The sequence below is a fragment of the Canis lupus genome, chromosome 3, assembly GCF_048164855.1.
Source record: "Canis lupus baileyi chromosome 3, mCanLup2.hap1, whole genome shotgun sequence".
NCBI classification, from domain to species: Eukaryota; Metazoa; Chordata; class Mammalia; order Carnivora; family Canidae; genus Canis; species Canis lupus.
The window spans coordinates 46,009,612-46,035,704 of record NC_132840.1 but is presented as its reverse complement, the minus strand read 5'-3'; the positions used below and the strand labels follow the sequence as shown (position 1 = coordinate 46,035,704).

Here is a 26,093-nt window from a genome sequence, read left to right as displayed (position 1 = left end):
GGACCGTTACCGGAAAGAACTGCAAATCAATGAGACCAAAGCTCCCAGCAACAGGGCTCAGCCACACATCCACCCCATCCCGGGCAACACCCAGGAAGGACGCCTGGAGCGGGGCGCGATTGTTTTTTAAGATTTTATTTATTTATTCATGAGAGAGAGAGAGAGAGAGAGAGAGAGAGGCAGAGACACAGGCAGAGGGAGAAGCAGGCTCCATGCAGGGAGCCCGACGCGGGACTCGATCCCGGGTCTCCAGGAGCAGGCCCTGGGCTGCAGGCGGCGCTGACCCGCTGAGCCACCCGGGCTGCCCCGGGGCGCGACTTGGAGCCAGGTCCGCGCCCGCCATCCGCCGCCCCCTCCTCGGCGCTGAGCCGGAGGCGCGGCTCCTCAAGCCCAGGCCCTCCCCGGCCCCTCCCGGGCTCCTCACCCGCTCCCCGCTGGGGCTCGGCCGCTCCCGGCCCGAAGGCACCAGCCCCCGGACGAGGAATGGGCTGGGGTCCGGCGCCCGCCGCCGCAGCCACCCCCAGGCCGAAGCCGCCGGAGAGTTCGCTCGGGGTCTGGTGCGGCCGCAGCGCAACGCCGCCCCCGGAGGCGCTGCGGCAGGGGCCAGCTCTGCAGAGCCCCGCTCTTCGGCGCGGAGGGTAGGGTCTCCCCAGCCACGCACCCCTCCTCGTGGGATGGCCCGGGGCGCCGGGCGGGAGGTAGAGGGTGGGAGGCTGAGGCCAGCGCGGCGGGGTGGCGCGCGCCCGGGGGGGGGTGCAGGAGGCGCGGGCGTGGGCGGGAGGCGCTGGGCCCTGGGCCGGGCGCAGGGGGCGAGCGCAGCGAGAGGCGCACCGTGGGCGGGGGCGCCTGTCCCTGCTGTTCCACCTGCTTCGCTTGTAGGCTCCCTCGCTTCCTCTCTCCCTCTCTCTCAAATGAATACAATCTTAAAAAGGAAGCACTTGAAGGAGGCGGCTAACCACATAGACGTTAGTAGGAAGAGGATTTTAGGTGCAGGCTGCGCTAAGGTAGGCGCATACCTGTGTTCAAACAGCAGGAAGGAGGCCGCCGCGGGGTGAGCAAGGACTTTGGGAGGTGGAAACCGTTAGAGAGTTATGTCTTCAAAGGTTCACTCTGGTTACGGTGGAGTGAATAGACTGACGGGAGGCAAGTCTGGAAGCAGGAAGACGATTTAGGAGGCTGGATTATCAAAGGGGTGGGATAGGTGGAGAGGAGCACCAGGGCCTCATGTTGGGGGCACTTCCATGTTTGCTTGGGAGAGCAGGGATGGGAGTGGAGACTAAGGATTCGCTGCGGCTGCGGCCAGGAAGAAAACAGAGTCTCAGAAGCCACAGAAAGAACTTCTGTAAAAGAAGAGAGAGGGATCCAATGTGTCCAATGAAATGAGGTCTAGAAGTGACCATTGGAATTAGCACAGGCTAGGTCGTTGGGAACCCTGACAAGTGGTTTTGGTGAAAGAAGGAGGAGGCACAGTAGCCTAGGAGAGCGGGTTCAGGAGTGAATGAGGGGTGAGTATTCGAGATGGTGAGTTTGCTGCGGAATGTAGTGGGGCTTTGGTGGTGGGAGAAGTTACTGCATATTTACGTGGTCATAGGAATGATCTGGAAAAGGAAAATCTGATTCTGTAAAAGAAGGGAATTGGCGGAGCAATGCCTTTACAAAAATAGGAGAAGCCGGGACCCAATGTGCTGTGGAAGGAAATGACTGGAGAGGGAGGACCGTGGATAATCCCTCTTTGTTAGCAGGTAGGAAGGCAGAATGTGTGGGTACATGTGGTGGTAAAAAGCTGGGGAACTTGTCTTTTAGGGCTCAGGGTCTCTCAGTGCAGTAGGAGCCGTGACATCCACTCAGGGTAGAGGAGGAGTAGGGGGGTGTAGACAGTCTTGGGGTGTGGGAGAGTGAACGGAGAGGGAAATAGTGGCATGTCAGACAGCATCAGGGGTCTTCGGGTTGTGTCGTGGATCTAGTGTGATTGTGATGTTTTCTCCAGACCCATTCAGCTGTAGGGGTGCTGGCAAGGTACCAGGGAAGAGTTGGCTTTAAGTAGGCTTGTGGTTTGATGTGAGCAGTGAGGGATGAGGAAGTTGAGGGTGTGTGATTGGCTGTGGGATTTAGGTTGAGGAAGAGGCGAGGATAGCAGAAGGGCAAGAGAGTGTGAGATGTGGTGGTAGGAGTGGATTGGGGGCTTGGGTTGCATCAAAGGATTACAGAGTTGAGGTATGAAGGCAGATGACATGAGGGGTCATAGGTGACTCCAAGCTAGGAGGCTTTAGTAAAGGTGATCTGGAAGTTGCACTGAGGGGACATGCTGATGGAGACACACATTCCATCTCCACGTCAAGTGATTCCAAGGCTGTGGGAGAGACAGACAGTCCCCATTTGACAGTGTTTAAGGGGGGCAGCGTCTTCATAGGACATCCCAGTTTTCCCTGGAGTGCTGAGGTGAATGGGATGTTCACTGGGGGCCTCACAAAGAGCAAAATGGTGCTGATCCAGAGTTTGTTGGGCTGGGTAGGGGGGCTGTGCTGGTGGATCTTCAAATGTCAGCAGTAAGGAGTCCTGGGCTTGGTGAAGGGCATCGTGAAGTTGGTCCCAGTGAACAACTGATGTTGGCAATGAGACAGGAGACATGGGGGCGGGGGTGCGGGGAAGAGAATATTGGAAGTAACCTCTTGACTCTTTGACGTGGGCCAGGAGGTCTGGGACTCGGTCTTGTCTCTCACTGTTAATGGAAGATAGGAGACCCACTAAGGTGGTGTCCTAGATGCGCTGTACTGGTCTCGCTCTAGAATTTCATTGGGTAGAGGTGAGTGCTTTGGGGCTGTTCCTTGCCTCCACTGAGTAGTCTGAAGATGGAGATTGTTAGCCTGAGAGCCAAGACTTCCTGTGGCTGCTGTGATGGTGGGTGCACAGCCTGCAGAGGCATGTTCTTAGTCCATATGTGAAGGATGGCTTCTGTGGCTCCTTCGGGGAGAGGGTAGAATTTATGTTTTAAAAATATCCTTATTCTAACTTTGGAATTAATGAATATTTTATCTGAAGATAGGATTTAAAGATGAAAATAACTTTCACAAAATTTTGAAGGCATTATTACATAGTGTGAGAACCCTGATGTCATTTTGGTACCTGACCATTTGTAACTGAACTTTTTTCTCCCTGGAAACTCTTAGAATCTTTCCTGAGTCTGTGGTGAGTGTCCCCCCTCCCCTGAACTAAATTCTAATTGGCATCAATCCAGAGATTTGTGTGCTTTCATTCTAGGTGATGATTATTACTTTGGTAATTTTCTATTTTTCTTTCTGAGACTACTGTTTTGGATTGCCTGGGTTGGTCTATTTCCAGTATTTTTCCTTTTTTTGTTTGTTTGTTTTTCTTTTGTTTCAGTGCAAACAGACAATGTTCTAGATAAAGTTTCCAAGTTTTTTCCTACTCTTCTATTAAATCATTTGGCAGTCATAATTTTCAGAGCTCTTTTTTTCTGGTCTTTCATTTCTTTTATAATGGCTCCTTTTTGTGGATGTAATAGCTACTTCAATGTTTTCTGAGAATTCTAATTGAGATATTTTTCGAAGTTCTAGAAATTATCCTTGTCTCGAGTGTTGTTTACTTTGTTCATCTTTATTTTTATCTCTCAAGCTGCTCCTTCTCCTGCATTTGATTTATGGCTGTCTTTTAGGTTGCTTGTGTGGGCTCGTGGGTATCCAGGTCTCATTTCTGTTAGGTCCTCATGTGAGCTGGGCGGTTCTTCTGGATGGCTTCATTCAAAAGGGCAAGCAGGCTGAGGAGCCTTACATTCATGCCAGGTGTTTAACGCTGGTGTCACCACCATAGCTCCACTCTGCATGGCCATTTCATATGACTTTTCTGGAGAAGAGCCTTCCTAGGTGTGCAGCATCATGTTGACTCTGCTGTTTTGTTTGTAAGGGTTGGGGAGCAGGAGTGGAGTACTGCCCGGCATGGGCATCTGACAGACTTTCACTCAACCCCTCCCTCTGGACTCCCTCCTGCCTTGCCTTCCTACTGTAGTCAGGAAACATTTCTGCAGTTCTTCCTGGCAAATTTGTTTTCTGCTTCCAGGCCCTTTTGTTCTTGTTTTGGGCCACAGCTTTCATTTCTTCTACATACCCCATCTGCTTTTCAGATTCTAGAATCTGAGGTAAGCTTGAGCTAGGACTGGTGGCTCGCATCCAGATTGCTTCGCTTTGTTAGATGTCCTTACTGTCATTTTCATGCACTCCTAGAAGTTACTCTTGCCACTTTTACTTGAAGCTGATTTTACTTAACATATGACTTAATTTGAAGAACTTCGATGGGCTAATAAAAGTAAGTGATAGCTATGTACAGTTTTGAGGAATTGGATTTAGGGGGAAGTGGTTAATTTAACTGGCTCTGTTCATCATAATGTTCTAATGGTCAGAACTACAGTTGACCCTTGAACTGCATGGGTCCACTTATATGCCGATCTGTTTCAATAAATATATAGTACTGTAAATGCATTTTCTCTTCCTTATGATTTTCTTAATACATTTTTTTTCCTTTAGTTTATTGTAAGAATATGGTATATAATACATACACAAAGTGTGTGTTACTTGACCGTATATGTTACATGTAAGGCTTCCAGGTAACAGCAGTTGAATTCAGTAGTTAAGTTTTGGGGGAGTCAGAAGTTAGACATGGATTTCTAATTATGCAGGAGGTCAGTGTCCCTAACCCCCATCTTGTTCAGGGGTCAGGTGCACATGCTCTTCTTGGAATGGGGGTGCTTTAAATATAATATAAACCTAAATGTCATGACTTGTTTATTTCATGTCACCATCTTGCCTCCCCACCAGCTTTTATTTATTTATTTATTTATTTACTTATTTATTTTTTAAAGATTTTATTTATTTATTCATGAGAGACACAGAGAGAGAGGCAGAGACATAGGCAGAGGGAGAACCAGGCTCCATGTAGGGACTCGATCCCAGGACTCCAGGATCATGCCCTGGGCCGAAGGCAGGTGTTCAGCCACTGAGCCACCAAGGTGCCCTGGGTCCATCTCTTTATTTAGGATTAATTTCTAGAAGTGGAAGCCCTGGGTCCAAACCCAGAATATTGTGAATTTTAATTGATATTGCTAACTTAAACTCTAAAAAGGTTATGTTAATTTACAAGGCAAAAAAAAAATGCTATTTCTTTGGATACCTAACAATCCACATCTTTGCTAACATGATGGGTAAAATGTGTTTTAATTTTCATTTTTTAATTCAGCGAAGTTTAATTTAGTTTCCATCTTCATAATTTTGGTTTCTAGCATTATCTATTTTCATTACCTTCTTAATTTCTTTTTTTTAATATTTTATTTTATTTAATCATGAGAGATACAGAGCAGGAGAGAGAGAGGCAGAGACACAGGCAGAGGGAGAAGCAGGCTCCATGCAGGGAGTCCGATGTGGGACTTGATCCCGATCTCCAGGATCACACCCTGGGCTGCAGGCGGCGCTAAACCGCTGTGCCACTCGGGCTGCCCACCTTCTTAATTTAGCCATGTGCTGTTATTACTCTTTTTTATAAGGAACTGCCTATTCTTCTTACATCATAACATCCCATGGAATCTCACTGAAGATCTAAAACAGTTTTTAGAGGTCTCAGACATTTCTTTTTAACCTTTAGAAAGGTAGTGTCCTACCTGCCTCTTTACTGTCCCTATGGAATTATTAGAGTTCTCAACTTACTGATTTCCTACTCAGGAAATCAGAACTTTTTCAGAAGTGTGATATAGAGAAATCAAAGTTCCTATTTTGATCTAATTTTCTTTTAATATTTGAGCCCTAGCTTTTCTGTTTTTAACCCATTTCTGAGTTTTGAACAAATCTGTCTAGTCCTATCTTTTTAAGTCCTGGTTTCAACTCATGCTATCAGGGATTGTCTCTCTTTGGCTCTTGGTAGATATGTTACCCTTGGCAGGTGCTGGTCCTTGATGGGCAACACACAGTTATAGCAAGAAATGTTTCACAAATGATGTCTGATATGGTCTAGTTAAGATTAATAAATTCACACTGCTTAGAATTATCCATTGACTTAGATTCAACAAAAGTTTTTTTTTTTTCTAATATTAAAATACAGATAGAATTGTTTGGCGGGCGGGGGGGACTAACTTGAAATAAATCAAAAAATATCTTCACATTAATCTTTCTTCTCATATACTTCAAATTTGTACTTAATGCCTTTCTCCTCCTGGACATCAGAAAGAACACCTGGGTATTCTGGCGGAAGTTTATATTTCTCCAAATCAATTTCTGGGAAAAATGTGTCACTTTCAAATTCATGCATAATCCTTGTCACAAATAGTCTAAGATGGCCTGGTTTGTTCATGGCTTCCTTATAAACAGAACTGCCTCCCACTATCCAATCCATGTCCACTTTATTTGCTAATTCTGGTTGCTCAGTAAGTTTTAAAGCATCATCCAGATTTTGGCAAGAAAATGAGCTCCTTGTGGAGGTTCCTTGAGGTCTCTGCTGAGAACTATATTAATTCTGTCCTTTAAAAGTCGATTCTTCTCAGGAATAGAGAACCATGTCTTCCAACCCATAATCGCCAAATTCTGTTTACCTTCCACAGAGGAGTTCGTGGTCATTCTTTGGAAATACTTGAATTCATTCCTGAGCGGGGCCCAGGGCAGGTCCCCGTTCCTGCCGATGCCCATGTCCTGGGACACGACGACGATGCGGTTCAGCGTGCTACAAAAATGAGGGGAAATTGTAAAAAATAAATAACTTACACTTGTGCTTTCTGATTGCTTCTAAGTACTCTATGTTCTCTTTGTCAGAGAAATTAAAGCTAGGTATTTTAAACTATATATTGTATTTTTCTGTAGTGAAGATAGCATGTCATTCCAAACTATGTGGTTCAATACTTAAGCCCATGTTATAGAATTGAAGAGTGAAAGTACTTTTGTATGTTTATGTTAAAAAATCTTAATGGATGTTTGTATTTCTCTTGATGAAAAGTGTCAAATATGTATGAAAATAGTGAGAATGGTATTAACTCCCCACACTTAGAAGCAATAAAGGAAAAAAATGGTAAATTGGACTTCTTGAAATTGAAAGCATTTGTGCCTTGAAAGACTTATAAAGACAGTGAAGAGGCAACACAAAGATGGAAGAGAATATTTGCAAACCACATTTATGATAAGGGACTGGCATCCAGAATACATGTGTTACAATTCAATAAAACAAAAAATCAATACTGTAAAATGGGCAAAGAATTTCAATAAACATTTGTCTAAAGAAGTTGTAAAATGACCAATAAACACGAAATGATGTTCAACATCTTTAGACATCAGAGACATATACGGGATCGAGTCCTGCATCAGGCTTCCTGCATGGAGCCTGCCTCTCCCTCTGCCTGTGTCTCTACTTCTCTCTCTGTGTCTCTCATGAATAAATTTAAAAAAAATAAAATCTTTAAAAAATAAATAAAGTAGGTTTTAAAGCCTTGATTAGATTAATAGTCAAGGGTTTTTGGGCATGTGTGTAATTTCTCATACTTCCCGACCCTGACAGTTTTTTTTTTTTAACTGACCAGTGATAAGTTCCTATACCATTATTTAGAAATGCTGTATTCTACTTAATGGAAAAATATGGTTAGTTCATTTATTTGCTATTTTTAGGGATTCTTGGGTATTTAGTTGATAAAATAGTTTGGTCTCAATGATTTTTGTTTTCTCAAGCAGACTCACCTATTGATGTTTGTTTACAATCCTGGATAAATAATGAGAACAAGGTAATCTTTCATATGTTATCAATTTCTGGAGTGTTATTGAGAGAGTGCAAGTTTCTATTTCACATGTGCAAGTGTTAAACAGTAGTAATATTAGAAGTCTTGTACTTTAAAAGCAGAAATCCAAGTTAACTGCTTCAAGTAACCAGGATGTGAGTAGTCCCAGTCCAGGGCTTCATGTGTCATCAGGACTTCACCTTTGCCCTACTTCACCCCTTGCTGGCTGCCTCTAGAACAATAGCTCCAGGAGGGAAAGTGTTTCTCTTTGTTTCATTTATTGTATCCTGAGTGCCTGGCACCTGGTTGGTACTCAGTAATTGGTTGAATGATCAAGAGGCTGCCTTCATTTGTGGACAACCGAAGCCTATTCTGTAGGTTGCTCTGAGTTCTGTTGTTTCCTTCCCTGTGCAGAAGCTGCTTACCTGGATGAAGTCCAATAGTTCATTTTTGCTGTTCTCTTGCTTCTGATGATGTGTCTAGTGAGTAGTTGCTACAGCTGGGGTCAGATATGTTGCTGCCTGTGTTCTCTTCTAGGATTTTGATGGATTCCTGTCTCACATTTAGGTGTTTCATCCATCTTGAATGTATTTTTAGGAATGGTGTAAAAAAAGTGGTCTGGTTCCATTCTTTTGCATGTGGCTGCCCCATTTTTCCCAGTATCATTTGTTGAAGAGACCATCTTTTTTCCATTGGATCTTCTTTCCTGCTTTGTCAAAGATGAGTCGAGCAGATGGTTGTGGGTCAATTTCTGGGTTTTCTGTTAAGTATTGATCTATGTGTCTGTTTTTGTGCCAGTATTATACTTGATGACTCCAGCTTTGTAATAGAGCTTGAAGTTTGCTACTGTGATGCTTCCAGATTTGCTTTTCTTTTTCAGGAGTGCTTTGGCTATTTGGGTCTTTTGTGATTCCATATAAATTTTAGGATTGATTGTTCTAGCTCTGTGAAAAATGCTGGGGATATTTTGATAGGGATTGCATTGAGTAATGTAGACATTTTAACAATGTTTGTTCTTCCAGCCCAGGAGCATGGAATGCCATTCCGTTTCATTGTGTCCTCTTCAATTTCTTTCATAAGTGTTCTATAGTTTTCAGAGTACAAATCATTTACCTCATGTTGGACCCCTTTTGGTATCTGAATCTGTTGATAAATGTCTGTAATGAGCACAGTATAAATTTTGGTTTTGGTATATTGCTTAAAATTGGTTCATATATAGTTTAAAAGAGTACAGTGAGTACTTTATAGTCTGATGGTTCATATAATCATTTATATCTACTACATAATTATTTCCCATAAAGTTTTGGAATAAGTTATGAAAGGCAAAACTTATGGCTCCTCTGTTACTCATTTTTAAAGGAAATCTGAAGAGAAGAAATTCCTGTGAAGACTATCCAGGCTGCTAATGCAAAACTTAACCCTGTTTATGTTCATGACACAAATGCCAATAAAGGTCATTTTGACTTACTGGGCCTTTTGAAGTGGATGCTGAGTCTCTTCATCAAGATAAGCATTTGGCATCTAATTCAGAAACAGTTTTGCCTGTGGATAAACGTTTAGACACTGAAACTCCTAAAGTGATCCATTCAAAAATATGTGGACAAAGCATCTTTGAAGCCTGTTGGTGGCAATGGAATTAATTCCTCTGATAGTCTTTGGTCACCAACTATTAAAAGGCAAAAACATATGAATGTTACAAGTCCACTGATAAAAGTGAAGAACGTAAGTAGGTTTTTTTAAAAAAATAAAAGTAAGAAAATGTATAAAATGTGTATACATTTTGGATAGAATATATTTTCAAGTGGAACATGCCTAATCTTTTGTATTAAAACAGTAAATGTTTTATGGATTAGAAATTGTATCTTTATTCACAGATCTAGTGGAAATGTACTACTCTAAATCTTAGTTTTCTTTTCCATTTTTCCCTGGTTCTCTATAATGGATTTTTTACTGGGTTATGGCTGGCTTCCCCACCATGAGGGAACTTTTCTTTTGTGGGAATGGATTTTCTTTTTTCTAATTAGTTTTGGGCAGATTTTAGTTCTGCTGATATCTAAGATAAGTCAACTAAGTAAAATTATTTAAGACTATTATATAATTTTGTTTCATGTGTCATTGGATATTTTTGGAATTTTTTAGAAATGGCTCCATCACCGAGTGTGGTCTATCAAAATGAAGAGGACAGATGGGTCACTGACTTGGCATATTACACATTTTTTAATACAGAGCAAGTTTTAAATATGTCTGTAGCTAACAAGATGAATGAAGAATTCATATCTGTTTATAAGTGTATTGATAACCACACTGTTGTGCCATTTTTCGTTGCTTTTGATGGTATTATGAGATGACTCTGTATATATTGGCTAGCCACACCAAATCACTTTTGGAGTATACATTTGAACCTTGAACAGTGTGGGGGGTTAAGGGATACTCCCTGTGTATTTCAAAATATGTTGTAACTTTTGACTCCCCAAAATGTTAACTGACAGTTTATTGTTTATGTTATTGCTTAAGGCTTCTGGTAAACAGTCAATTAACACTGATTTTGTATGCTACATGTATCATATATTATATTCTTACAGTAGGGTAAGCTAGAGAGAAGAAGTTAAGAAAATCATGAGGGAGAGAAAATAATACTATATGAAAAAGAAAAATCTGTGTGTAAGTAGACCTTTGCAGTTCAGATTCATGTAGTTCAAGGGTCAGCTCTAATACTGAGCTTATCAGCAGTCTTTATTATTATTTATTATTTTGATTACATTTCTTTTTTTAAATTCAATTTGCCAACATATAGTATAACACCCAGTGCTCATCCATCCCATCAAGTGCCCTCCTCAATGAACATCACCCAGTTACCCCATCCCCCTACTCACCTTCCTTTCCTCAGCCCTTTGTTTGTTTCCCAGAGTTAGGAGTCTCTCATGGTTTGTCTTCCTCTCTAATTTTTCCCACTCAGTTATGCTCCTTTCCCTTTTGGTCCCTTTCTCTATATCTTATATTACACGTATGAGTGAACTTATATGATTATTATCCTTCTCCAATTGACTTATTTCACTCAGCATAATAATCCCAGTTCCATCAACATTGAAGCAAATGGTGGGTATTCTTTTCTGATGGTTGAGTAATATTCCATTTTATATGTAGACCACATCTTTATCCATTCCTGGTGAAGGACATCGTGGCTCCTTCCACAATTTGGCTATTGTGGACATTGCTGCTATGAACACTGGGGTGCAGGTGTCCCAGCATTTCACTACATCAGTGTCTATGGGGTAAATACCCAGTAATGCAATTGCTGGGTTGTAGGGTAGCTCTATTTTTAACTTCTTGAAGAACCTCCACACTATATTCCAGAGTGGCTGTACCAGTTCACATTCCCACCAACAGTGCAAAAGGGTTCCCCTTTCTCCACATCCTCTCCAACATTTCATATTTCCCGTCTTGTTAATTTTCACCACTCTCACTGGTGAGAGATGGTATCTCACTGTGGTTTTGATTTGTATTTCCCTGATGGCAAGTGATGCAGAGCATTTTCTCAAGTGTTTCTTGGCCATGTCTATGTCTTCCTCTGTGAAATTTCTGTTCATGTCTTTTGCCCATTTCATGATTGGATTGTTTGTTTCTTGTGTGTTGAGTTTGATAAGTTCTTTATACATCTTGGATACTAGCCCTTTATCTGATATGTCATTTGCAAATATCTTATCCCATTCTGTAGGTTGTCTTTTAGTTTTGTTGGCTGTTTCTTTAGCTGTGCAGAAGCTTTTTATTTCGATGAAGTCCCAATAGTTCAGTTTTGCTTTTGTTTCCCTTGCCTTCATAGATGTATCTTACAAGAAGTTGCTATGGCCAAGTTCATAAAGGTTGTTGCCTGTGTTCTCCTCTAGGATTTTGATGCATTCTTGTCTCACATTTAAATCTTTCATCCATCTTTAAAATAAATTTAATTTTTATTGGTGTTCAATTTGTCAACATATAGAATAACACCCAGTGCTCATCCTGTCAAGTGCCCACCTCAGTGCCCATCACCTACTCACCCCCACCTCTCGCCCACCTCCCCTTCCACCACCCCTAGTTCGTTTCCCAGAGTTAGGAGTCTTTCATGTTCTGTCTCCTTTTCTGATATTTCCCACTTATTTTTTTCTCCTTTCCCCTTTATTCCCTTTCACTATTTTTTATATTCCCCAAATGAATGAGACCATATAATGTTTGTTCTTAAGTCTTTCATCCATTTTGAGTTTATCTTTGTGTCTGGTGTAAGAGAGTGGTCTAGTTTCATTCTTCTGCACGTGGCTGTCCAATTTTCTCAGCAACATTTATTGAAGAGACTGTCCTTTTTCCAGTGGATAGTCTTTCCTGCTTTGTTGAATATTAGTTGATCATAGAGTTGAGGGCCCATTTCTGGGTTCTCTATTCTGTCCCATTGATCTGTTTTGGGGCAGTACCATACTGTCTTGATGATCACAGCTTTGTAATACAGCTTGAAATCCAGCATTATGTTGACCCCAGCATTGGTTTTCTTTTCCAATGTTCCTCTGGCTATTCAGGGTCTTTTATGATACCATACAAATCTTAAAATGATTTGTTCCAATTCTGTGAAGAAAGTCCAAGGTCTTTTGATACAGATTGCATTGAATGTGTAAATTGCCCTGGGAAGCATAGACATTTTCACAGGTTTATTCTTCCAATCTATGAGCATGGAATGTTTTTCCATCTTGTTACATCTCCCTCAGTCAGTTAAATGTCGAACTCTTGATTTTGGCTCAGGTCATGATCTTGGGGTTGTGAGATTGAGCCTCAGCTGGGGCGCTCAGCCACTCAGTGTGGAGTCTGCTTGAGATTCTCTGTCTCCCTCTGCCTCTGCTACTCCCCCTGCTCATTTGCACTAACTCTTTCTCTCTCAAATAAATAAGATCTATAAAAGAATTATTATTGCTTAGGAAGGAACAAGCCTGAAGCATAAACACATCAAAGATTCTGCAGCTGTGCTCCCTGCTAACAGTGCATTCACCCTGAGCTATTCACTCTTGGCAACTATTTAAAACAGTGAAAGGACATGAACCACCTCCTTCAACCGTAGGTGTTATTTTCAGAGAACAAGAAAATGACTGCTTTGCTCACACTCTGTCTTGAATCAGGTAGTGCTAAGCCTTCAGATTTGGCCATTGCATATCCTTATGCATTTTTAAATTATTTTGTTAATTTTAAGACAATATTGCTTGGACTTTGTAAGGGCATTGAATATATAGATCAATTTGGGGAAAATTGGTGAGATGTTGACTCATGACCTCTAGCCAGGCATAGTTCCTCCTTTATGCAGGTCTTTTTCTCTTGACAATGTTTTGTACTTTTCAGTGTCACACATCTCTTGCCTGATTTAGTGCTAAATATTTCATATTTTTTATCTTATTCCAAATAGTATTTTAAAACCCTAAAATATTCTTTGTTATTATTACAAAATGCAATTCATTTTTTGTCATGAATATATATTTCTAAGTAGATTTTATTTTTTAGAACAGCTTTAGATTTACAAGAAAGTTGAGAAGAGAGCACAGAGAATTCACATATATCTGCACCCAATTTCCATCACTGCAAATAACTTGTGTTAGTATGGTACATTTGTCACAATTAATGGATCTATACTGAGGCATTATTATATACTGTAGTCCATAGTTTATTCAAATTTCCTTAGTTTTGTTTGTTTGTTTTTCCCCAATGTCCTTTTCCTGTTCAAGGGTTCCATCCAGAAAACCACATCGCATTTTGTCATGTCTTTTTTATCTTTTCCTGGTTCTAACAGTTTCCCAGACTTTCCTTGTTTCAGATGAATTCAACAGTTTTGAAGAATATTGGTCAAATATTTTGTAGAATGTTCTTGGAATTCAGTTGGATTTTCCCTGATGTTTTTCTCATGATGAGACTGAGTTTACTGAGTTTTTGGAAGATAGACAATCACAGAGTAAAGTGCCATTCTCATCACGTCATACCAAGGGTTGAGCCTATCAACATGAGCTATCATTATTATTGTTCCCTTCATCACCTGGCTAGGGCAAACTTTATCAAGTTTCTCCACTGCAAAGTTACTCTTCCCCCCCCCTTCCCCATATTGGACTTTTTAGAAGGAAATCACAGTGTGCAGCCCACCCTTAAGGACTAGAGAGTTATGCTATCCCTACTTGAAGGAAGAGTATCTACATAAGTTTTTGGATTCTTTTGCATGACGAGTTGTCTCATCTTCCCAGTGTATTTGTTTATTCAATCATTTATTTATATCAATGTACACTCATGAATATTTATTTTATGCTTAACTGGGTTATAATCCATACTATTTTATTTATTTTATTGCTCAACTTTTAGTTTTAGCCATTGGGTACACACATCTCTTTGACATGCCTTCATCAATGTGGATTTGTTGCTCTTGTTAGCACTTTCTTACTTTCTGGTATTTATAAGGTGCTCCAGGAATCTCTGGTCTATTTCTTGTCCAGTCTTAGAATTAACCATTTCTCCAGGGAGTCCTGGTTCCTTTTACTGGAGAATGATATTAGAAGCCAAAATATGAACAATAGGTATAATTGATTTTCTTTTGAAATCAAACATTTAATATTTTAATCAAGTTGTATCAATACAATTTTTCAAGCAAGTGCCAACTGGAAGACCAGGCCTAGGGATTCGTAAAGGAAACAAATCTTCCAAAGAGCAAGAACACCAAGGTGATCTTCTACTCCAGACTCATTGTTAGTGGCCACAGCAGCACCAGTTGACCAGTGTTAATCCGATTACTGAGTGTTTACCACATCATCAATTTTCAGAATGCTCCAGACGGTTTCAGTTGCTAGAGTCAGTGCACTGACTGAAACCAACAAAGGCTGGACAACCAGTTCCTCCAAAATGTTGGAAATACCACCCTTTCGGACATTAATGCCAGGCATTTTTTCTCCTTGGGCATGTCAGTTTCTTAGTTCTGTTACTGTAGAAATGGGATTCAGACCAGCATTTTCAGCTAGTGTAGATGGAATGACTTCCATAGAATCTCCAAAAGCACGAACGCAGTAGGATTCCATCCCACTCAATGTTCGTGAATATTCAGTTAACCGCAGGGCCAATTCTATCCCTGGAGTACCACCTCCTGCAATAAGAGCTCTCTTTTTCACTAAACAGCGAATAACACATAGGGCATCATGAATAGAGTGCTCAGCTTCTTTAATCACCAATTTGTTAGATCCACCAACAACAATTCTGTTTTTCCCTGGGCTTGTACAGCCTGTAATCTTAAGCAGTTTGCCAGAATCATTTAAATTGACCTCCTCAGCTAACTCAGCTGATCCCAGCATGTCAGCAGTGAATTGGTCAATATGAGAGCAACTGGCTTGGTTCCAATTGTCATAAAAATGAATTCAGTGTCTTATCTTTCAATATCCTTAACCACCATAATCTTCATCTTGTTCAGGAAATGTAATGCAAGATCACTAAGAGCATCTCTCAGGATAGATTTCTGTATGAGGAGGACATTACAACCTGTTTTTTAATTTGCTTCACTAAATTGAGAATATAAGCTCTCTCCTCCCGAAGCACTTGATCCATCTGGACGTAGTCAGAAACTACAATTTGATTATCCATATCCGTTTTGGGAGCAGATAAGCAAAACTGAATAAGCCCAATCTTAGCCTTTTCAACTCTGGTTATGCCAGAATTTGCCACCTTCTGAGTAAGTACCAGCCCTTCCACCAGCTCACAGTCATCAATTGTCCCACCAAGTTTCTTAACTATTTTAATGTCTCTAAGATCTACACTAGTGGCGGTGGCTGGGTCAATCACTTTCATCACTGCATTTACACTCATTGGAGAAAGCAGACTGAATACTGAGACACAACCTTTGAGTTCAAGGAAGTGGTAGCACTATTTAATAAAGTTTCTCTGTCACTCAGTTCCACAGGTCGAGACATGTCAGTCAAGATTTCTATACCCTGGTCGGCATCCGGGAAGCCAGCGGCCCCGCCTCTCCGCAGCTGCAGGCGCTGGTTTAAAGGCGGTGGCAGGAAGCCCGTGCGCGGTTGGTGTCGTCGCCCTCGCGCCCGCTCGGATTTTTCATAGTCAGAATTAACCAAACAAAATAAGCCAAGATGTCCGTGGACCTGATGACCTATGAGGCCCAGTTCTTCCGCTTCACAGTGCAAACTTGCATGCTGAGAATCTACATTGCATTTCAAGACTACCTATTTGAAGTGATGCAGGCCGTCGAACAGGTCATTCTGAAAAAGCTAGGTGACCTCCCAGGCTGTGAGATCAACCCTGTCCAGGTTCGTAAATGCACAGAGAAGTTCCTCGGCTTCATGAAGGGACGTTTTGATAACCTTTTTGGCAAAATGGAGCAGCTGTTTTTACAGTTGATTCTGTGCATTCCCCCAAACATTTTGCTTCCAGAAGACAAACCCCAGGAGCTGCATCCTTGTAGTGAGGAAGAGTTCCGGCTCCTCCAGGAGGAAATTGAACAGTTACAGGAGAAGTATAAGACCGAATTAGGCGCTAAGCAGGCCCTTCTCGCAGAATTAGAGGAACAAAAAATTATGCAGGCCCAACTTAAGCAGACTCTGGTTTTGTTTGATGAACTCGAAAATGCTGGCCAAGATCACGGGACTAGTGATTTCAGGGAAAGCCTGGTGTTCCTGGTCCAGAACTCCAGAAAACTACAGACTATTAGGGACACTATGGAACGGGAAGGCAAGAGAATGAAAATACTGTAATTTCTAAGTAGTGACAGGAACCCGTCAGAAAGTAGAATAGGAAGGGATTGATGTGAATGATATTCTGGTGAACTGAATTTTCTTACGGGATTTCATTTATTGGCTCTTTCTTGTACTCCGCACTTCCCTCTGTCTGGCCACACTCTGCTAGGGCATCTACACTACCCTGAACTAATCCTTTGAGCCCATGTTCCCTAGAGACCTCTCACAGGTGGGAAAGGGTTCCTGGTCCAGCAGCATGTCACCGGGCACCAGGACTGCAGCAGCAGAGCCCTCCTGGGCTGGTCAGAGAGATCTGTAAAAGCAGTCCCTTGATCAGGGGCTCCTTGTAACCTTGATCCTTCTAACTTATTCTTTGGATGCGATCAAATGAGAAAAAGGTTAAGTGGGCGGCTTCGTTAGGAACCAGCGACTGCATGGCCGGATGGGTGCTGGCACCACCCGTGGCCTGCTCTCGTCCACGAATTGCCTTACACAACAAGTTAACCGATAGGAAGAAGCAAATAGAGAAACACCACCCGTGTGATCCTTAGTAAAGAGGAGAGAAGTTGTTTTCGTTCCTAAAATAAATGCTTTCTGTGATCATGGTGTTGGAGATGTGGAGCTGTTTGCTCTGTGGGAGCCTGGTTGGGAAGACCATGGACACAGAAGAGGCAAGTGTGACTGGAGTGGAGGGGCAAGCCTAGAACAGCCGGGAGCAAAGTATCTGAACTGACCACTAGGTATTTATGTCATTTTCCTCCCATACTTTAGTTTTGCCTTGTCCCTAATATTTTTAACTTACTTATTCATACTCCTACGCATCAAATATTTAGTACCCACAGTGCGAAATTTTAGCTGCCTCATACTTGGATTTAGTGGAATCTAATATTTTCTTCTGAAATTAATCCATGGAAGTGTTATATCACCCAGAAAAAGAGCAGAATATCAGTAGCTGCTCCTACGGTGTTGCTTACTTTCCATGTCTTCCAAAAGAACGGGATTTCGAGTTTCTCCTTTATGTAGAAGAGTAGCTCAGGGCGTTAATACTTGGAATTAAATATTCATAGATTTAAGATGCCTGTATTCACCTGGAATCTGTTTATTATCAGAGTCTTTTTTTCCAATCCTATACTTGAAATATGTATATATATTGTAAAGGCTTTTGTTTTCAATCTGCTGTTATTATTTTAAGTAATCTCTACGCCCAAGGTGGGGCTTGAACTCATGACCCTGAGATCAAGAGTTGTATATTCCAGGATGCCTGGGTGGCTCAGTGGTTGAGCCTCTGCCTTCGGCTCAGGGCATGATCTTGGGGTCCTGGGATCTAGTCCCGCATCGGGCTCCCTGCAAGGATCCTGCTTCTCCCTCTGCCTGTGTCTCTGCCTTTCTCTGTGTCTCTCATGAATAAATAATTAAAATAAAGAAAATCTTAAAAATATTGTATACTCCACCAACTGAGCCAGCCAGGCGCCATGTTCGTAGCTTATTTAAAATTTCCTAGTATAGAGGGGCCTCTGGGTGGCTCAGTCGGTTGAGTGTTGAGCTCTTGGTTTGAGCTCAGATCATGATCTCAGGGTTGTGGGATCGAGCCCTGAGTCAGGATCCGCACCCGATGGAGAGTCTACTTGAAGATTCTCTCTCCCTCTGCCCCCTCCCTGCTCACATGTGTGTGCATGCACACTCTCCCTAAAATAAATAAATCTTAAAAAATAAAAAAATTAAAAAAAAGATTTCTATACCCTTTTCTAAAGCCTTCTGGAATGACTCAGAAATGATGGTTGGATGAATCCCTTTCTGAAGAAGCTTGGTACAGGAATCTAAGAGCCAGCAATGATGACCACTGATGTGGTGTCATCTCCTGCTTCTATATCTTGTGCCTTAGACAGCTCCACCAGCATTCTGGCTGCTGGATGTGACACTTGCATTTGTTTAAGAATGGTGGCACCATCATTTGTAATGAATGGTCACATCGCCTTTTCCATCTTGAATCATTTTATCCATTCCTTTTGGTCCAAGGCTTGTTCTAATAGCAACAGCTTTGGCTGCGGAATGTTGCTGAAGCGGATCTGGGCCGGCTTGTCATGGTCCTGGTAGGTGGTTTTGTTGTGGCCGCCAGTGGCTGCAGTGGGGCTCCCCTCCAGTGGAGCCACGTTCTCGGGCATGGCCAACTCAGCTGGGTCTCGGTATAATTGATTTTTATTCTTATTTTTTTAAAAAAGATTTTATTTATTTATTCGTGACAGACACACACACACACAGAGAGAGAGAGAGAGAGAGAGAGACAGGCAGCGAGAGAAGCAGGCTCCATGCAGGGAGCCCCACGTGGGACTCGATCCTGGGTCTCCAGGATCAGGCCGTGGGCTGAAGGCAGCCCTAAACCGCTGAGCCACCTGGGCTGCCTATACTTTCTTTTTTAACCTAAGTGTATTATCTGTGAAGAAAGATAGTTTTACTTATTTCTCTTCAATCTGGATGTCTTTTATTTAATTTTCTTTCTTCTTTAAGTCTTAGAGGTTCTAAAATATGTTGTAAATAAGGATATGTCTTTTTATTACTGAGGAAAGTTTTAGGAAAGTATTTAATCTTCACTTTTAAGTATGATGTTTAACTAGAGGTTTTCCATTGATTCCTTTTACCAGGGTGATAGCTTAAGAGTTGTCATTATGAATGGATGTTAGATTTTTGTCAACTTTTTTTTATCAGCTGAGATGATCACATGGTTTCTCTATTTTAGATTGTTAATATGATGAGTTACATTTTTTGATTTTCTAATGTAATCTTACACTAATCACTACTAAGTTAATGGCTATGTCCTCCACAAGGCTGCCCTCACTTAAGATGCCAGCCAAACTTTGGGGTCTTTAGGCCACCTGCACTTAGACCAACTGGCTACAAATCCAGAAGGTCCCCACAACCTTCCTCAAGTTCAGTAATTCATGAGAATGACACATACAATTCAGGAAAACTGCTATTATGAGTACTGCTTTACTATAAAGCATGTAGATTAGGACTAGTCAAATAAAAAGATACAGAGTAAGAAGGTCTTGAATACAGAGCTTCCGTGTTCTCTCCCTCTGAAATCAGAGCATCAAGTTCTGTTTTCAACTTATTTTGAGTTTGAGTTTAATGTTGTCTTTCATTTCTGCTAGCCCAAACTATATTTTCTAATTTTCACTATTTTTTATATTTTTTATATTCCCCATATGAATGAGACCATATAATGATTTTCCTTCTCCTATTGACTTATTTCACTCAGCATATACCCTCCAGTTCCATCCACGTATACCCGACATTTTTAAATTCACTTATAGTAAGCATGAACACAGGTGATGATTAGGATGTTTCCACATCTCTGTCAGTTCTGTTGGAACAAGTTGGCAGCCAGCTGCTCAGGGAGTCAGCACCAGAGACTCCATAGCCAGAGCTTCTGAATGTGACTCTGGGGCACAAGTCATTTGTTTGGTAGAACATGGACAAGACTGGATTCTCAAATACAGATTCCATCAGGAAGTGGGTCAGAAGCAAGAAGATAAGTTCTAGGACTATTTCCAGTTGTATTTGGTCCAAAGGAAGCTTTAGCCAAGAGGTCTCATAGACTGGTTTAAAAATATTCATATGATATTGGTCATCAGTCAAGTATCCATGTTCAAACTGGGTAAATTCTAAGAATCAGAGGGGGACCTATGAAATTTTTGCCTGAGATAATAGTTCCAGGCAAATCTGTGTATGTTGTGCTGGTCAGGACACCAGCATGCTAGAAGAAGACCATCTAGCACCTCAAACAGTATTCTCTCCTTTCCCAGAAGAGGGCAATATCCAGTGCCCACTTCAGGCTTCTGCAAATTGTGTGTGTGGGAATCACCTCCATTTCTTTTGCAAGTTCAGGAAGCCTAAAAGACATCTCAGACTTTTGAGTGTTAAGATCCAGAATGATATTATTTATATTTTAAGTTAGAAGAAAGACCTAGTGTCTTGGTTTCAGTTCAATAGTCTAATAGCCTGAAGCCATTCACATTAACTTTCCTAAGTATCACTTTGCTCATCTGTTAAATGGGGGTAATCTTTCCTGTCTACCCACTCAGTGTTTTTCTGAGTCAAATAAAACAAAGCGGGTTAAAATTCCCCATGAAGTGCATACTGTTGTCAAAGATAAGAGCCCATTTGGGGACATCACTCATTCTTGGTATTAGAGCAATTGAAAGGAGGAAGAGGGTGTGTGTGTGTGTGTGTGTGTGTGTGTGTACATGCGCATGTGTGTAGGTGTGTGTGGTTGTGAGCTCTGTGGACATCACAGAAAAGACTCAAGCTCTTCAGGTTGAAAGCCTTGGTAGGGGAGGTACTGAGGAAAAGAGAAAGATAGAGAGAACAAGGCAGTTCTTCTCCCTAGGACTCCTGGCTCCTGGAAGGACAGTGGAAAAGATGAAGCACTGCAGGAGCCACAGATGTGCAAACAGATGCTCTGGGGTGCCAGTATTTTGTATACTAAGCCAGTGGTATACACCCTGTCCTTGGGATAGAGATCATTCTTTCCTTTTAGGTTTTACAACACATCAGAGAGATTATGGGGGATGATCTGATGCACATTAGGTCCAGAGAACTTCAAAGATAAGAAATGTGCAAAAAAGGGAGACAATTTCAAAGGCCAGGGAAGAAAGAACCAGAAAGCAAGGTTAATAGTAGAAAAATGAGAGGCAAGAAATCCCTTCCTTTGTTTTGGTTCTAAAAATAAAGACCTTTGGATTCCTAACAATAAATTATGAAATAAACTTAAATTCACACTAGAATATCATATTGAATATTGTTATGCAAAATGCTCTGTTTCATTAAGGCTTGGTTTTTTAAAAAAAATATTTAGGCAGAGACAAATTGGGAAGTTCCAGCCATTGCTGAAGGGAGAGGCAGATTGTATTTAAATATTCAATACACTCTTTTTGAGGATATCAATTTCTCTCTTCTTTAATAATAAAGATTTAATTATCAGTTTAAGTATGCCGTACATAGATTTTTTTCTCCTTCATCATGTGGAAGAAAAGTCATTAGAACTTATAAGAATCAAAGCTTGGAGAGAGCAGGGTCTGACAGGCAGTCACAGCAACAAGAAGAAATTCCTCAAGCAACACTGCTCGGAGCCTGGAAATTTAAAGTTTCTAAGCCAAGTTCTTCTGAAACCATGGAACTGAAGTTGCAGGAGGCATTTACTACCTTGATAGACTTTATGACAAATTTTAAGAAAAATGTGGAGGAAGGAAGATTGGACAGGGGAGCACGGTAGCCAAAGCCTGATCTTAAAGCTTTGGAATATATTAAGTGATGACTGACAGACTAATAACAAGAGTTTATTGAGTTCTTATTACCTGGCAAGCTCTGTTCTGTGTTCTTTATATCCATTATCCATTGGCTTATCACAACTACTCCAGGAGGTTTATCTATAATTGGCACCATTTTAGCAGATGAGAAAATTAAGTCTTATGGAGGGCAAGTAAAATTTCTAGGTCCACAGAGATAGTAAATAGTAGGACTGAGATTAGGAACCCAGAGGCCATATTGTTAACCACAGTGATAAGCTGTCTTCCATGACAAAAACTTAGAGAACAGGAGAGGATACATTTGATTTGTTATATTTAAGTCTATCTTGAAGGAGGAGGCAAGATGGAGGAAGAGTATGAGTCCTTATTTCATCTGGTCCCCCAAATTTAGCTAGATGACTTTCAAACCACCCTGAACACCTATGAATTCAACCTGAGATGTACAAAAAATAATTGGAATGCTATGGAGAGAAAAAGTGGTCCTTTCTCAAGCCATTCTGCACTGGACAAAAATGACTAGAAGGAAGAATTCACCACAAAAGAAAGAACCAGAAGCAATACTCTCTGCCACAGACCTAATGGATATGGATTTAAGTACCATGTCAGAGATACAATTTAGAAGTACAGTTATAAAATTACTGGTGGCTCTAGAAAAAACCATAAAGGACTCTTAGAGATTCTCTTACTGTAGAAATGAGATCTAATCCGGCCTAAAGTAAAAAATACTTTAACTGAGATGTAGTCTAAACTGGATGCTCTAACAGCTAGGGTTAATGAGGCAGAAGAGAGAGTGACATAGAAGACAAATTGATGGGGAAGGAAGCTGAGGAAAAGACAGAAAAACATCTAAGAGCCCATTAGGAGAGGCTCTGGGAATTAAGAGGTAATTTGAGAAAGAATAATGTTCGTCTTATTGGGATGCAGAGGGTGTGGATACAGAGGACCAGAAGGTATGTTTGAACAAATCATAGCTGAGAAGTTCCCTAATCTGGGGAAGGAAATAGGCACACAGATCCAAGAGATAGAGAGGACCCCCTCCCCCCATCTACAAAAAGCAATCAACACTCTGACATGTAAGAGTGAAGCTTGCAAATTTCGGAGATAAAAAAGAAAATCCTAAAACAGCTTGAGACAAGAGATTCCTAGCTTACATGGAGAGAATATCAGACACAACCTCTCCATAGAAACCTGGCAGGCCAGAACGAGCTGGCATGATATATTTAGGGTAGTAAACAAGAAAAACATGCAGCCAAGAATATTTTATCCAACAAAGCTGTAGTTCAGAATACAAAGAGACATAAAGATCTTCCAGGATAGACAGAAACTGAAATAATATGTATCCCCCAAAGCAGCTCTGCAAGAAATATTAAGAGGGACCCTGTAAGAGAAGGAGGGAGCCCAAAGAAACAATATGCAGAAACAGGGACTGTATAGGTAATACTATGACACTAAATCCATATCTTTCAAAGTTACTCTGAACGTGAATGGGCTAAATTATCCAGTAAAAAGACACAGGGTATCAGACTGTATAAAAAAGCAAGACCCATCTATATACTGTGTACAGAAGACTAATTTTAGACTTAAGGACACTCATGGACTTAAAATAAAGGGGTAGAGACCCATTTACCATGCAATGGTAAAACTCTTTTCTTTCCTCAAAAAGAAAGCTGAAGTAATAATCTTCATATCAGATAAATTAGATTTTAAACCAAAAACTGTAGTAAGAAATGAAGAGGGATACTATATCATACTTAAAGGGTCTATCCAACAAGAAGATCTAACAATTATAAATATTTATGCTCCTAATGTGGGAGCAGCCAATTATATCAACCAATTAATAACCAAAATAGAGAGACATTTGGTGATAATATAATTATGAGTAGGAAACTTCAACACAACACTCTCAGCAAAGGACATATCACCTAAGCAGAAGATCACCAAAGAAACAAGGACTTTGAAAGACACACTGGACCAAATGGATTTCACAGATATATATAGAACATTCCAACTTAATACAACAGAATACACATTCATCTCAAGTGTACATGGAACTTTCTCCAAAATAGACCACTTACAGGATCACAAATCAGGTCTCAACTGATACTAAAAGAGTGGGATTATTCCCTGCATATTTTCAGACTGCAATGATTTCAAACTAGAACTCAATCACAAGAAAAAATTTGGGAGGAACTCAAACACTTGGGGGTTAAGAGCATACTACTAAAAGATGAATGAGTCAACCAGGAAATTAAAGAAGAATTAAAAAGATTCACGGAAACTAACGAAAATGAAAGCACAACTGTTCAAAATCTTTGGGATACAGCAAAGGTGGTCATAAAAGGGAAATACATCTCAATACAAGCCTCCCTCAAAAAAATTGGAAAAATCTCAAATACACAAGCTAACCTTGCACCCAAAGGAACTTGAGAAAAAAGAGCAAATAAAGCCTAAAGCAAGCAGAAGAGAAATAATAAAGATTAAAGCAGAACTCAATGAAATACAGACCAGAAGAACCATAGGACAGATCAACAAAACCAGGATCTGGTTCCTTGAAAGAATTAATAAGATAGTTAAACCCTCAGCCAGATTTATTAAGAAGAAAAGAGAAAAGACTCAAATTAATAAAATCATGAAAGAAAGAGGGGAGATTACAATCGATACTAATGAAATACAAATGACCTTAAAAAAGTGCTATGAGCAACTATATGCCAACAAACTAGGCAATCTAGAAGAAATGGATGCATTCCTCCAAACCTACAAATTACCAAAACTGAAAGAGGAAGAAATAGGAAACCTGAACTGATCAATAACCAATGAGGAAATCGAAGCAGTCATCACAAAAACTCCCAAGATTCACAAGTCCAGGGCCAGATGGCTTCCAAAGGTAATTATACGAAACACTTAAGAAGAAATAATACCTATTCTACTAAAGCTGTTTTGAAGGATAGAAAGGGAGGGAATACTTCCAAACTCATTTGATGAGGCCAGCATTACCTTAACCCCAAAACCAACAAAGACCCAATCAAATAGAATTACGGAACAGTATCCCTCATGAAGGCAGATGTAAAAATTCTCACCAAGATACTAGCCAATGGGATCCAACAGTACATTAAGAGGATTAATCACCACAACCAAGTGGGATTTATCCCTGGGATGCAAGGGTGGTTCAACACTCGTAAAACAATCAATGTGATAGATCACGTCAATAAATGAAAAGACAAGAACCATATGATCCTGTGAAGAGATGCAGAGAAAGCATTTGACAAAATACAGCATCCATTCCTGATTAAAACTCTTCAAAGTGTAGGGATAGAGGGAACATTCCTCAGTATCATAAAAACCACTTATGAAAAGCCCACAATGAACATCATTATCACGAAGGTAAAACTGAGAGCTTTCCCTAAGGTCAGGAACACAACAGGGATGCCCACTCCCACCACTTTTGTTCAGCATAGTACTAAAAGTCCTAGCCTCAGCAATCAGAAAACAAAAAGAAATAAAAGGCATTCAAATTGGCAAAGAAGAAGTCAAATCCTCCTGCTTCACAAAAGGCTCCACCTCAAGATTGCTAGAACTCTACAGCAGTTCAGCAATGTGGCAGGATACAAAATCAATGCACAGAAATCAGAGGCTTTTCTATACACTGACAATGAGACTGAAGAAAGAGAAATTAAGGAGTCAATCCCATTTACAATTGCACCCAAAAGCATAAGGTACCTTGGAATAAACCTAACCAAAGAGGTAAAGGATCTGTACTCTTAAAAACTATAGAACACTTATGAAAAAAAATCAAAGAAGACACAAAGAGATGGGCAAAGATTCCATGCTCATGGATTGAAAGAATAAATATTGTGAAAATGTCTACTCTACCCAGAGCAATTTACACATTCAATGCAATCCTATGAAAATACCGTGAACTTCCTTCACAGAGCTGGAACAAATAATCCTAAGATTTGTATGGAATCAGAAAAGATCCTGAATAGCCAGAGGAATGTTGAAAAAGAAAACTAAAGCTAGGGACATCACAATGCCTGACTTCAAGCTATATTACAAAGCTGTGATCATCAAAACAGTATGGTACTGGCACAAACAGACACATAGATAAATGGAACAGAATAGAGAATCCAGAAATGGACCCTCAACTCTATGGTCAACTAATATTCAATAAAGGAGGAAAGAATATCCCCTGGAAGAAAAGACACTCTCATCAATAAGTGGTGTTGGGAAAATTGGACAGCCAAATGTAGAAAAGTGAAACTAGATCATTTTCTTTTATCATACAGAAAGATAATCTCAAAATGCTTGGAA

The 26,093-nt window shown here is 40.7% G+C and overlaps 1 protein-coding gene and 2 pseudogenes across 9 annotated transcripts; 1 reads left to right on the top strand and 2 right to left on the bottom strand.

Moving 5' to 3' along the window:
- Positions 1-21,465, top strand: LOC140630483 (protein MIS12 homolog). 9 transcript variants are annotated; one of them, XM_072820780.1, is made up of 5 exons: positions 1-638; positions 6,599-7,622; positions 7,713-7,762; positions 9,116-9,478; positions 15,682-21,465. In XM_072820780.1, the coding sequence occupies exon 5, from the start codon at positions 15,877-15,879 to the stop codon at positions 16,495-16,497; it is 621 nt and encodes a 206-aa protein (XP_072676881.1). In that variant the 5' UTR covers positions 1-638; positions 6,599-7,622; positions 7,713-7,762; positions 9,116-9,478; positions 15,682-15,876; the 3' UTR covers positions 16,498-21,465. The 9 variants fall into 9 exon arrangements, with proteins under 9 accessions (XP_072676881.1, XP_072676884.1, XP_072676879.1 ...); XM_072820781.1 differs by lacking the exon at positions 1-638 and adding an exon at positions 825-1,004; XM_072820784.1 differs by lacking the exon at positions 1-638 and adding an exon at positions 1,022-1,505.
- Positions 5,679-26,093, bottom strand: part of LOC140630482 (dihydrofolate reductase-like) — a 29,430-nt pseudogene continuing 9,015 nt past the window's right edge.
- LOC140630484 (T-complex protein 1 subunit delta-like) lies at positions 14,359-18,656 on the bottom strand (annotated as a pseudogene).

Excerpts from the sequence above, each read along its gene's own strand:
- LOC140630483 (XM_072820778.1), top strand. The coding sequence starts at position 15,877 with ATGTCCGTGGACCTGATGACCTATGAGGCCCAGTTCTTCCGCTTCACA.